Source organism: Coregonus lavaretus (assembly GCF_964263955.1).
Source record: "Coregonus lavaretus genome assembly, contig: HAP1_SCAFFOLD_813, whole genome shotgun sequence".
NCBI classification, from domain to species: domain Eukaryota; kingdom Metazoa; phylum Chordata; class Actinopteri; order Salmoniformes; family Salmonidae; genus Coregonus; species Coregonus lavaretus.
In genome coordinates this window covers 53,185-66,946 of record NW_028164391.1, presented here as the reverse complement: position 1 = coordinate 66,946, position 13,762 = coordinate 53,185, and the positions used below count along the sequence as shown (strand labels likewise).

General features: G+C 44.7%; 1 protein-coding gene across 1 annotated transcript; it reads right to left on the bottom strand.

Moving 5' to 3' along the window:
* Positions 1 to 7,427: 7,427 nt before the first annotated feature.
* Positions 7,428 to 8,519, bottom strand: LOC311117072 (neuropeptide Y receptor type 2-like; the record flags this gene model as incomplete). The annotated part of the gene is made up of 1 exon (XM_084192060.1): positions 7,428 to 8,519. One exon carries the CDS (start codon positions 8,517 to 8,519, stop codon positions 7,428 to 7,430), a length of 1,092 nt encoding a protein of 363 aa, XP_084048186.1.
* Between the last annotated feature and the right edge of the window lie 5,243 nt (positions 8,520 to 13,762).

Genomic DNA, 13,762 nt, shown 5'->3' with positions numbered 1-13,762 from the left:
TTGGTGGCGACATTACACCTTGCGTGTAGTTCGCCATTAAACCCGAAGAAGAAGAAGGTGGCGTTGTTTCGTTTCGTTCACCAAGCTAGGTGTTTTGTTGTTGTATGGAGGTCAATGAGTGTTGAATTCTATCAACAAAAAAATGAATATCTTATGTGCTACGTGAGGCTTATTTGATCGAATAAATGTTTCGGAATGCTTAAGTTGTTACGAGTGTACTGATATAAGTAGGACACGTGACACCCCGGCAACTTTGAGAAAAAACACATATAGAAGTTGAGCCAGAGATCCTTTTGCTAATATCTCTGATTACGCCTGTTATTCACATGCGTGTCTGCCCTCTCATTGGCTAGAATGGTCCTACCTCATCTTGCTTCCTGACTGCCTTCCATTTATGAAGACATTTCATTTCATGGTTAGAGCGGCCACTTGAGTAACTGGGTTATGGATGTGGGTACACAGACCCACGAATCACTGCAGCCCCTAATGATGAGTTCCGTTTTTTGTGGCCCTCACCCCCATCAAAGTTGTCCATCTCTGTTGTAGAGAATCATTGAACCATCTAAACCGCTGTGAAATATATTTTCCATAACCAAAAATATTGTATTTTCAGCTGTTTGAACCTTGTGTACAAAGCCGAAAGTAAAAGACTCAAAAACGAAACTTAAAAACGGGAAGTATAGAAATAGAGCACATAGAACAGATCTACCGCTTCTTAGACTGGCTTTCAATGAGAATAACAGATCTACCGCTTCTTAGACTGGCTTTCAATGAGAATAACAGATCTACCGCTTCTTAGACTGGCTTTCAATGAGAATAACAGATCTACCGCTTCTTAGACTGGCTTTCAATGAGAATAACAGATCTACCGCTTCTTAGACTGGCTTTCAATGAGAATAACAGATCTACCGCTTCTTAGACTGGCTTTCAATGAGAATAACAGATCTACCGCTTCTTAGACTGGCTTTCAATGAGAATAACAGATCTACCGCTTCTTAGACTGGCTTTCAATGAGAATAACAGATCTACCGCTTCTTAGACTGGCTTTCAATGAGAATAACAGATCTACCGCTTCTTAGACTGGCTTTCAATGAGAATAACAGATCTACCGCTTCTTAGACTGGCTTTCAATGAGAATAACAGATCTACCGCTTCTTAGACTGGCTTTCAATGAGAATAACAGATCTACTGCTTCTTAGGTATTTCCATGCGAATTTTTTCGGTCGGCCAAAAAATGACATATTGCAGCATTAAAATGCTTTTACCTGGTCAATATAATGCATGACCTGTGTCAAAAGCCATCCCTGTGTATCCTCATATTGACCGCCAGGTGGCTGTATATGACCGTGTTTACAGCTCGTATCCTCATATTGACCGCCAGGTGGAAATACATGACCTGTTAACATTTCAGAACGGCCACACTTTTATAGAATGACTGAGCTGTGAATCCAAATGTAGACCAATTTCTGTTTATTTGGGGTTTATACCTAGTAAGGAAATATATTTAATTTCACAGACTATTATAACATTTCCCTATTACCCCAACAATGGTTTGGTTTTGAAATTGACCTTAACAAGCATTTTATTGGAGGAAAATAGATGAGCCTTGACCTTCAGTACCTGGGTGTGTACAGATCAATCATTCAAGGTGTTTGGAAGATCCAGCGCTAGAGTTCAGTGACCTAGCTGTCTTACCTGGCTAATTAAAGGTTTAAGATATGACCATGACTGTGCAATAAAACAATGAGACAGGATCAAAGTCAGGATCATCCTCCCAACCATAATGAACCGAATCTCTCTTATTGTATATAGCTACTTCAGTTCAGAATAAAAAATATGTACCTCTTCCTTGTCTGCTGTGTCAAACTGTGTGGAATGTTGGCTAGAAAAGTTTATTTCATAATCACTTTATTGTTGAAGTACAGTACCAGTCAAAAGTTTGGACATCTACTAATTCAAGGGTTTTTCTTTATTTGTACTATTTTTTTACATTGTAGAATAATAGTGAAGACATCAAAACTATGAAATAACACATATGGAATCATGTAGTAACCCAAAAAGTGTTAAACAAGTCAAAATATATTTTATATTTGAGATTCTTTAAATAGCCACCCTTTGCCTTGATGACAGCTTTGCACACTCTTGGCATTCTCTCAACCAGCTTCACCTGGAATGCTTTTCCAACAGTCTTGAAGGAGTTCCCACATATACTGAGCACTTGTTGGCTGCTTTTCCTTCACTCTGCCGTCCAACTCATCCCAAACCATCTCAATTGGGTTGAGGTCGGGGGATTGTGGAGGCCAGGTCATCTGATGCAGCACTCCATCACTCTCCTTCTTGGTCAAATAGCCCTTACACAGCCTGGAGGTGTGTTGGGTCATTGTCCTGTTGAAAAACATATGATAGTCCCACTAAACCCAAACCAGATGGGATGTATTATCGCTGCAGAATGCTGTGGTAGCCATGCTGGTTAAGTGTGCCTTGAATTCTAAATAAATCACAGACAGTGTCACCAGCAAAGCACCCCCACAACATAACAACACCTCCTCCATGCTTTACGGTGGGAACTACACACGCGGAGATCATCCGTTCACTCACACCGCATCTCACAAAGACAAGGCGGTTGGAACCAAAAATATCAAATTTGGACTCATCAGACCAAATGACAGATTTCCACCGGTCTAATGTCCATTGCTCGTATTTCTTGGCCCAAGCAAGTCTCTTCTTCTTATTGGTGTCCTTTAGTAGTGGTTTCTTTGCAGCAATTCGACCATGAAGGCCTGATTCACACAGTCTCCTCTGAACAGTTGATGTTGAGATATGTCTGTTACTTGAACTCTGTGAAGCATTTATTTGGGCTGCAATTTCTGAGGATGGTAACTCTAATGAACTTATCCTCTGCAGCAGAGGTAACTCTGGGTCTTCCTTTCCTGTGGCGGTCCTCATGAGAGCCAGTTTCATCATAGCGCTTGATGGTTTTTGCGACTGCACTTGAAGAAACTTTCAAAGTTCTTGAAATGTTCAATATTGATTGACCTTCATGTCTTAAAGTAATGATGGACTGTCATTTCTCTTTGCTTATTTGAGCTGTTCTTGCCATAATATGGACTTGGTCTTTTACCAAAGAGGGCTATCTTCTGTATACCCCCCTACCTTGTCACTACACAACTGATTGGCTCAAATGCATTAAGAAGGAAAGAAATTCCACACATTAACTTTTAAGAAGGCACACCTGTTAATTGAAATGCATTCCAGGTGACTACCTCATGAAGCTGGTTGAGAGAATGCCAAGATTGTGTAAAGCTGTCATCAAGGCAAAGGGTGGCTACTTTGAAGAATCTCAAATATAAAGTATATTTTGATTTGTTTAACACTTTTTTGGTTACTACATGATTCCATATGTGTTATTTCATAGTTTTGATGTCTTCACTATTATTCTACAATGTAAAAAATTGTTTAAAAAAATCAAGAAAAACCCTTGAATGAGTAGGTGTGTCCAAACTTCTGACTGGTAGTGTATGTTGTAGAGTTGATGTGACTAGCAACGTTCAAGAGGACAACTACATTTGACCACCAAACCACCTCAGAATGTCTCTTTATCTGTTGCAGATGTCCTACTGGCGTGCTTGTTCCTCCCAGCACTGTTAGTGCTACAGATAGTTCGCTGATCTCCATTATTCCAGATTCCCAGTACATCCAGCTGAGGATACTGCACAGCACTGAGTTCAATGAATGAAGGACCTAGTTGTATCCTGATGACTTACTCAAATAATATCAATTAATTCTTAATGTTTGCAATGCAAGAAGCCCACGACGCTGGTGGCCTACGACGCTGGAGGCCCACGACGCTGGAGAACTTGAAGAAACTTTGAAAGTTTCTTCAAGTGCAGTCGCAAAAACCATCAAGCGCTATGATGAAACTGGCTCTCATGAGGACCGCCACAGGAATGGAAGGCCCAGAGTTACCTCTGCTGCAGAGGATAAGTTCATTAGAGTTATTAGCCCACGACGCTGGAGCCCCACGACGCTGGAGGCCCACGATGCTGGAGCCCACGACGCTGGAGCCCCACGACGCTGGAGGCCCACGACGCTGGAGGCCAACGACGCTGAAGGTTGCGACGCTGGCCAACATATGAGCTACATCCTGTTGTGAATGTTCTAGAGTGTTGACACTGGCGCTGTCTCAAATGACACGCTATTCCCTTTATAGTGCACTGCTAATGACCAGGCTCTGGTCTAAAGTCCACTACATAGGGAATAGGGTGTAGTTTGGGAAGCAGACACAGTGATACAGTGAATAGCAAATCAACATCATTATGCTGCCAATTACATTAGTTTGTCTAACGATCCACTCCAACTAGAGTGGGGGTGAACATCTGTACTTTGTGTCCCTTAGCGAACAGTGACTATCTCCCAAATGACACCATACTCTCTATATAGTGCACTACTTTTGCACATAAGGCTCTGGTCAAAGTAGTGCACTATATAGTGAATAGGGTGCTATTTTGGACGGAGACACTGATAAGTCTATTTTTTCCATTCGTGTAAATGACTTCTCTCTGCTCATCCTGTAACAACCAAAGATAACGGCTTGATCAATCAACACGTCTTTGAATTCACTGGACAAGAGTAGTTCATTATTCAGAAGTACCATAGACAGTTAGAAGAAGCAGCGACACATAAAACGGTTACACATGCAATGCCTTCTCCTAACCTGGCTTCTCATCTCAAGGTGCAATGCCTTCTCCTAACCTGGCTTCTCATCTCAAGGTACACGCCAGGTATTCAAGGTAAGGCCATTCAAGCCAGACAGTTCAGTTTCACCACAACCTTATTAAGGTCCTTTATAAAGTCTCATATTAATCCTCAAATAGGGCCAGGAGTTTTTCCTGATCCAGACCACATGATCTGACCAAGGCTATATAACTAGGACCCATAGTTTTTCTAGTCATTCCACACGGTCAGGTACAGTGGGGAAAAAAAGTATTTAGTCAGCCACCAATTGTGCAACTTCTCCCACTTAAAAAGATGAGAGAGGCCTGTAATTTTCATCATAGGTACACGTCAACTATGACAGACAAAATGAGGGGAAACAATCCAGAAAATCACATTGTAGGATTTTTTATGAATTTATTTGCAAATTATGGTGTAAAATAAGTATTTGGTCAATAACAAAAGTTTCTCAATACTTTGTTATATACTCTTTGTTGGCAATGACACAGGTCAAACGTTTTCTGTAAGTCTTCACAAGGTTTTCACACACTGTTGCTGGTATTTTGGCCCATTCCTCCATGAAGATCTCCTCTAGAGCAGTGATGTTTTGGGGCTGTCGCTGGGCAACACGGACTTTCAACTCCCTCCAAAGATTTTCTATGGGGTTGAGATCTGGAGACTGGCTAGGCCACTCCAGGACCTTGAAATGCTTCTTACGAAGCCACTCCTTCGTTGCCCGGGCGGTGTGTTTGGGATCATTGTCATGCTGAAAGACCCAGCCACGTTTCATCTTCAATGCCCTTGCTGATGGAAGGAGGTTTTCACTCAAAATCTCACGATACATGGCCCCATTCATTCTTTCCTTTACACGGATCAGTCGTCCTGGTCCCTTTGCAGAAAAACAGCCCCAAAGCATGATGTTTCCACCCCCATGCTTCACAGTAGGTATGGTGTTCTTTGGATGCAACTCAGCATTCTTTGTCCTCCAAACACGACGAGTTGAGTTTTTACCAAAAAGTTCTATTTTGGTTTCATCTGACCATATGACATTCTCCCAATCCTCTTCTGGATCATCCAAATGCACTCTAGCAAACTTCAGACGGGCCTGGACATGTACTGGCTTAAGCAGGGGGACACGTCTGGCACTGCAGGATTTGAGTCCCTGGCGGCGTAGTGTGTTACTGATGGTAGGCTTTGTTACTTTGGTCCCAGCTCTCTGCAGGTCATTCACTAGGTCCCCCCATGTGGTTCTGGGATTTTTGCTCACCGTTCTTGTGATCATTTTGACCCCACGGGGTGAGATCTTGCGTGGAGCCCCAGATCGAGGGAGATTATCAGTGGTCTTGTATGTCTTCCATTTCCTAATAATTGCTCCCACAGTTGATTTCTTCAAACCAAGCTGCTTACCTATTGCAGATTCAGTCTTCCCAGCCTGGTGCAGGTCTACAATTTTGTTTCTGGTGTCCTTTGACAGCTCTTTGGTCTTGGCCATAGTGGAGTTTGGAGTGTGACTGTTTGAGGTTGTGGACAGGTGTCTTTTATACTGATAACAAGTTCAAACAGGTGCCATTAATACAGGTAACGAGTGGAGGACAGAGGAGCCTCTTAAAGAAGAAGTTACAGGTCTGTGAGAGCCATAAATCTTGCTTGTTTGTAGGTGACCAAATACTTATTTTCCACCATAATTTGCAAATAAATTCATTAAAAATCCTACAATGTGATTTTCTGGAGAAATTAATTCTCAATATGTCTGTCATAGTTGACGTGTACCTATGATGAAAATTACAGGCCTCTCTCATCTTTTTAAGTGGGAGAACTTGCACAATTGGTGGCTGACTAAATACTTTTTTCCCCCACTGTAACTACAGGGTCCATGGTTTATCCTAGTCATACATTTACATTTTAGTCATTTAGCAGACGCTCTTATCCAGAGCGACTTACAGTTAGTGAGTGCATACATTATTATTTTTATTCATACTGGCCCCCCGTGGGAATCGAACCCACAACCCTGGCGTTGCAAACGCCATGCTCTACCAACTGAGCTACATCCCTGCCGGCCATTTCCTCCCCTACCCTGGACGACGCTGGGCCAATTGTGCACCGCCCCATGGGTCTCCCGGTCGCGGCCGGCTACGACAGAGCCTGGATTCGAACCAGGATCTCTAGTGGCACAGCTAGCACTGCAATGCAGTGCCTTAGACCACTGCGCCACTCGGTCCAGTGTTTATCCTAGTCATACCATACGGTCTGGTAACTATAGGGTCCAGAGTTTTTCTTGCTCAGGTCGGTTGGGAGGTCAGGAAAAACTCCTAGTCCTAGTCATCATCATTGATGTTCTGCTTTAATAATAATAAGTCTAGCGATTCAGATTTCCTTTCTGTTGTCACTAATATCACTCCATACAGCAGTATATTTTTCTGTCCAGGGGGTGTACTTATATATCAATATATTATAATAGCAGACGCTTTTATCCAAAGCGACTTATGGGCCGTTCTGGTTCACTCTACAGAAACAGGAGATCAACTCCTGCCCTATGGGCCGTTCTGGTTCACTCTACAGAAACAGGAGATCAACTCCTGCCCTATGGGCCATTTTGGCTCGGACAATGATTTCTTTTTTTTTTTTTTTTTTACAGCAGCCTCAGATTCCCTTTCTATTAGTACTAATATCACTCCATACAGCAGCCTCAATCAGATGGCAGTTCAGTCAATCAATCAGACGGCAGTAGGAGGGTGTCCGCCGTTCCTACCGTTCAGAGACATCCTCCGTAGTGACCGGGTCCTGAAGGATCCCTCAGGGTGAATACTGTCTGGTTTATCCTCACACCTGAACACCATGAGGAACCCATTCCTGTAGTTCTTATTCATCCAGCCGTACAGGAGCGGGTTGGCGAAGGTGGAGCACATGGCTATGATGTGGAAGAGAGTATAGATGAGCTTGTATTGTCTTAAGCTGAGCACCAGGTCTAGGTCGCTGGCCAGTTGAAACACGTGGAAGGGCAGCCAGCATGTGGCGAAGACTACGACCACCATAACCAGCATCTTGGTGGTCTTCTTCCTGCGCTGGACGGCGTTGATGCGGCTCGATGGACTCACGTGGTTCTTCAGCTTCACCCAGATGCAGATGTAGGCGTAACTGATGATGGATAGTGGCAGCACGTACTGCAGCAGTAACATAGACAGGCTGTAGATGACTCCATCTCTGCTGCTGCCGTGGGGCCACTTCTCATAGCAGACTGAGATGCTCAGGTTGATGGACGGGATCTCCTCCTGACGGTACTCTCTGAAGATGGCGAGCGGGCCGGCCAGCATGGCGGACAGCGTCCAGGTGAGAGCCATGATGAACAGGCTGCTTCGCCAGGTGAGGCGCTGGCCCAGGTGAAACACGATACACCTGTAGCGCTCCAGAGCGATGACGGTCAGCGTCAGGATCGATACGTGCACGCTCAGCGCCTGGGCGAACGGGACCATGTGACACAGCACCGCGCCGAACTTCCACTCGTCGAGCAATGTATAAACCAGTGTGAACGGTAAACACAACGTATCCACCAACAGGTCGGCCAGGGCCAGGTTAGCTATGAAGAAGTTGGTGACTGTCCTCATGTTCCGGAAGTGGATGATCATATAGATGACTAGGGCGTTGCCTACCAGGCCCAGTAGGATGATCAGACTGTACGCTGTGATCAGAGCAGCCTGGACTCCTACATGCTTGGTGATGTCAGAGTGGAACCCCGGCCGGTCGAAGTGGAGGTTGAGACTGTCGTTCCCCAGGATGTCTTGCTGCATGTGGGTGGTGTTGGTGTCCATGTGGACTGGCAGGCCTGGTGCTAGGTCGGACGTGCTGTTGGAGGGGTCTGGGGGGGCCAGGGGGCTCATGTTGTCTGCTGGGAGGGAGGGAGGATCACTGGAGCTGGTCAGTCAGTCCAAATACAGTCTATATAGTCCAATACTGATTGTAACACTGCAGAGTCCAGTCACTGAGGCCAAATAGTCCCTGGTCCAGTCCAGATAGACTGGGAGCACTGTCTGGTCTGGTCAGTCTGCTGGTAGGGAAGACAACACTGTCTGGTCTGGTCAGTCAGCTGGTAGGGAAGACAACACTGCCTGGTCTGGTCAGTCAGCTGGTAGGGAAGACAACACTGTCTGGTCTGGTCAGTCTGCTGGTAGGGAAGACAACACTGTCTGGTCTGGTCAGTCTGCTGGTAGGGAAGACAACACTGTCTGGTCTGGTCAGTCTACTGGTAGGGAAGACAACACTGTCTGGTCTGGTCAGTCAGCTGGGAAGTCCAGATACCTGCAGTGGGAGAAACAACAGATGGAACATTCTCAGTGATAACGCAGAGGTCAGGGGTCAGGGTAAAACAAGAGCCTAATAAGGGTTGTTAGCTCTCTGAGTCTGGAGGAGGATACAGATAACTTAGGGGGGTTCCTAGATAACCCTGTAGGAGGATACAGATAACTTAGGGGGGTTCCTAGATAACCCTGGAGGAGGATACAGATAACTTAGGGGGGTTCCTAGATAACCCTGTAGGAGGATACAGATAACTTAGGGGGGTTCCTAGATAACCCTGGAGGAGGATACAGATAACTTAGGGGGGTTCCTAGATAACCCTGGAGGAGGATACAGATAACTTAGGGGGGTTCCTAGATAACCCTGGAGGAGGATACAGATAACTTAGGGGGGTTCCTAGATAACCCTGGAGGAGGATACAGATAACTTAGGGGGGTTCCTAGATAACCCCGGAGGAGGATACAGATAACTTAGGGAGGTTCCTAGATAACCCTGGAGGAGGATACAGATAACTTAGGGAGGTTCCTAGATAACCCTGTAGGAGGATACAGATAACTTAGGGAGGTTCCTAGATAACCCTGGAGGAGGATACAGATAACTTAGGGGGGTTCCTAGATAACCCTGGAGGAGGATACAGATAACTTAGGGGGGTTCCTAGATAACCCTGGAGGAGGATACATATAACTTAGGGGGGTTCCTAGATAACCCTGGAGGAGGATACAGATAACTTAGGGGGGTTCCTAGATAACCCTGGAGGAGGATACAGATAACTTAGGGGGGTTCCTAGATAACCCTGGAGGAGGATACAGATAACTTAGGGAGGTTCCTAGATAACCCTGGCTTCTCAATATATACCCTGATATACAACCTCTCTCTCTCTCTCTCTCTCTCTCTCTCTCTCTCTCTCTCTCTCTCTCTCTCTCTCTCTCTCTCTCTCCCTCCAATATTGTGCTGTTGTTTCTAGGTTGTAATTTGTGGAAGTCTATATAATTCATGATCAGTAGGCATCTCTTCTATCCTTCCTTACTGTGTGTTTATAGAAGAGGGATAGAGGAGAGAGATACAGTGGGGGGAAAAAAGTATTTAGTCAGCCATCAATTGTGCAAGTTCTCCCACTTAAAAAGATGAGAGAGGCCTGTAATTTCATCATAGGTACACGTCAACTATGACAGACAAATTGAGAAAAAAAAATCCAGAAAATCACATTGTAGGATTTTTAATGAATTTATTTGCAAATTATGGTGGAAAATAAGTATTTGGTCACCTACAAACAAGCAAGATTTCTGGCTCTCACAGACCTGTAACTTCTACTTTAAGAGGCTCCTCTGTCCTCCACTCGTTACCTGTATTAATGGCACCTGTTTGAACTTGTTATCAGTATAAAAGACACCTGTCCACAACCTCAAACAGTCACACTCCAAACTCCACTATGGCCAAGACCAAAGAGCTGTCAAAGGACACCAGAAACAAAATTGTAGACCTGCACCAGGCTGGGAAGACTGAATCTGCAATAGGTAAGCAGCTTGGTTTGAAGAAATCAACTGTGGGAGCAATTATTAGGAAATGGAAGACATACAAGACCACTGATAATCTCCCTCAATCTGGGGCTCCACGGGGCAAGATCTCACCCCGTGGGGTCAAAATGATCACAAGAACGGTGAGCAAAAATCCCAGAACCACACGGGGGGACCTAGTGAATGACCTGCAGAGAGCTGGGACCAAAGTAACAAAGCCTACCATCAGTAACACACTACGCCGCCAGGGACTCAAATCCTGCAGTGCCAGACGTGTCCCCCTGCTTAAGCCAGTACATGTCCAGGCCCGTCTGAAGTTTGCTAGAGTGCATTTGGATGATCCAGAAGAGGATTGGGATAATGTCATATGGTCAGATGAAACCAAAATAGAACTTTTTGGTAAAAACTCAACTCGTCGTGTTTGGAGGACAAAGAATGCTGAGTTGCATCCAAAGAACACCATACCTACTGTGAAGTATGGGGGTGGAAACATCATGCTTTGGGGCTGTTTTTCTGCAAAGGGACCAGGACGACTGGTCCGTGTAAAGGAAAGAATGAATGGGGCCATGTATCGTGAGATTTTGAGTGCAAACCTCCTTCCATCAGCAAGGGCATTGAAGATGAAACGTGGCTGGGTCTTTCAGCATGAGGAGGGAGTTGAAAGTCCGTGTTGCCCAGCGACAGCCCCAAAACATCACTGCTCTAGAGGAGATCTGCATGGAGGAATGGGCCAAAATACCAGCAACAGTGTGTGAAAACCTTGTGAAGACTTACAGAAAAAGTTTGACCTGTGTCATTGCCAACAAAGGGTATATAACAAAGTATTGAGAAACTTTTGTTATTGACCAAATACTTATTTTCTACCATAATTTGCAAATAAATTCATAAAAAATCCTACAATGTGATTTTCAGGAAAAGAAAAATCTCATTTTGTCTGTCATAGTTGACGTGTACCTATGATGAAAATTACAGGCCTCTCTCATCTTTTTAAGTGGGAGAACTTGCACAATTGGTGGCTGACTAAATACTTTTCCCCCCCACTGTATACTGCTGCATGGAGGACACTGTTACTGTTTCTGTGTCCTGTGCCTCCACCACAAAACCAGGACACTGTTACTGTTTCTGTATCCTGTGTCTCCACCACAAAACCAGGACACTGTTTACTGTTTCTGTATCCTGTGCCTCCACCACAAAACCAGAACACTGTTTACTGTTTCTGTGTCCTGTGCCTCCACCACAAAACCAGGACACTGTTTACTGTTTCTGTGTCCTGTGCCTCCACCACAAAACCAGGACACTGTTTACTGTTTCTGTGTCCTGTGCCTCCACCACAAAACCAGGACACTGTTTACTGTTTCTGTGTCCTGTGTCTCCACCACAAAACCAGGACACTGTTACTGTTTCTGTGTCCTGTGTCTCCACCACAAAACCAGGACACTGTTTACTGTTTCTGTGTCCTGTGTCTCCACCACAAAACCAGGACACTGTTTACTGTTTCTGTGTCCTGTGCCTCCACCACAAAACCAGGACACTGTTTACTGTTTCTGTGTCCTGTGTCTCTACCACAAAACCAGGACACTGTTTACTGTTTCTGTGTCCTGTGCCTCCACCACAAAACCAGGACACTGTTTACTGTTTCTGTGTCCTGTGTCTCTACCACAAAACCAGGACACTGTTTACTGTTTCTGTGTCCTGTGCCTCCACCACAAAACCAGGACACTGTTTACTGTTTCTGTGTCCTGTGCCTCCACCACAAAACCAGGACACTCTTTACTGTTTCTGTGTCCTGTGTCTCCACCACAAAACCAGAACACTGTTTACTGTTTCTGTGTCCTGTGCCTCCACCACAAAACCAGAACACTGTTTACTGTTTCTGTGTCCTGTGTCTCCACCACAAAACCAGAACACTGTTATTGTTTCTGTATCCTGTGCCTCCACCACAAAACCAGAACACTGTTATTGTTTCTGTATCCTGTGTCTCCACCACAAAACCAGGACACTGTTTACTGTTTCTGTGTCCTGTGCCTCCACCACAAAACCAGGACACTGTTTACTGTTTCTGTGTCCTGTGTCTCTACCACAAAACCAAGACACTGTTTACTGTTTCTGTGTCCTGTGCCTCCACCACAAAACCAGGACACTGTTTACTGTTTCTGTGTCCTGTGCCTCCACCACAAAACCAGGACACTGTTTACTGTTTCTGTGTCCTGTGTCTCCACCACAAAACCAGAACACTGTTTACTGTTTCTGTGTCCTGTGCCTCCACCACAAAACCAGAACACTGTTTACTGTTTCTGTGTCCTGTGTCTCCACCACAAAACCAGAACACTGTTATTGTTTCTGTATCCTGTGCCTCCACCACAAAACCAGAACACTGTTATTGTTTCTGTATCCTGTGTCTCCACCACAAAACCAGAACACTGTTTACTGTTTCTGTGTCCTGTGTCTCCACCACAAAACCAGGACACTGAAATGACACTAGGGCTGCAAAATTCCTCCGGTAACATTCCCAAAATTCCCAGGTCCAGAAATCTTGGTTAGTTTGGAAGATTCTTGATTCCCCGGAATCAGAAGGGAGTAAGCATGAAATCCAGAATACTCCCATTTCTGGAAAACCTGGGAATTTTAGGAAAGTTACTGATATTTTGAAAGCCCAAATGACACCCTAATCCCTATATAGTGCACTACTTTCAAGCCCAAGTAGGGTGCTATTTTAGAACTTTCACACCTCCCCTTGATCAGCACTAAATTAGCCAGGAGAGGAGTTAATTATTGTATTTTTTATTGAACTTTTATTTAACTAGGGACGGGGGCTGGGATTACATTTCCAATCTAAAACAGTTGTGCACTTCAAAGTAACTTTAAGCCGAACCCAAGCTGTATCCCAAATTGCACCTTATCCCCTAAATACGGTCTCTGGTCAAAATCGATGCACTACATAGGGGATAGGGTGCCATTTGGAATGCACAAACACAGTGTGAAGAAAGCACCTTGATTATTTGCACAAGAAAAACTCTGTAGATGGTCGCTAAATAGCATCTATTAATTTAAATTCAGTGCACACCACACGCATGCTGCTCTGGATCATACAGGATTCAGACTGTCAGGATAGTGCACTCACCCTCCTCCTGCCAGCTAGCTTGCGCAATAGGTGATGATGTCAAATGAAAATGTACACTTTACATTTTGTGCAAATTTGAGGGTGTTCTTGGACCGTGAGCTTGAGGAAAAACAGAATCATTACT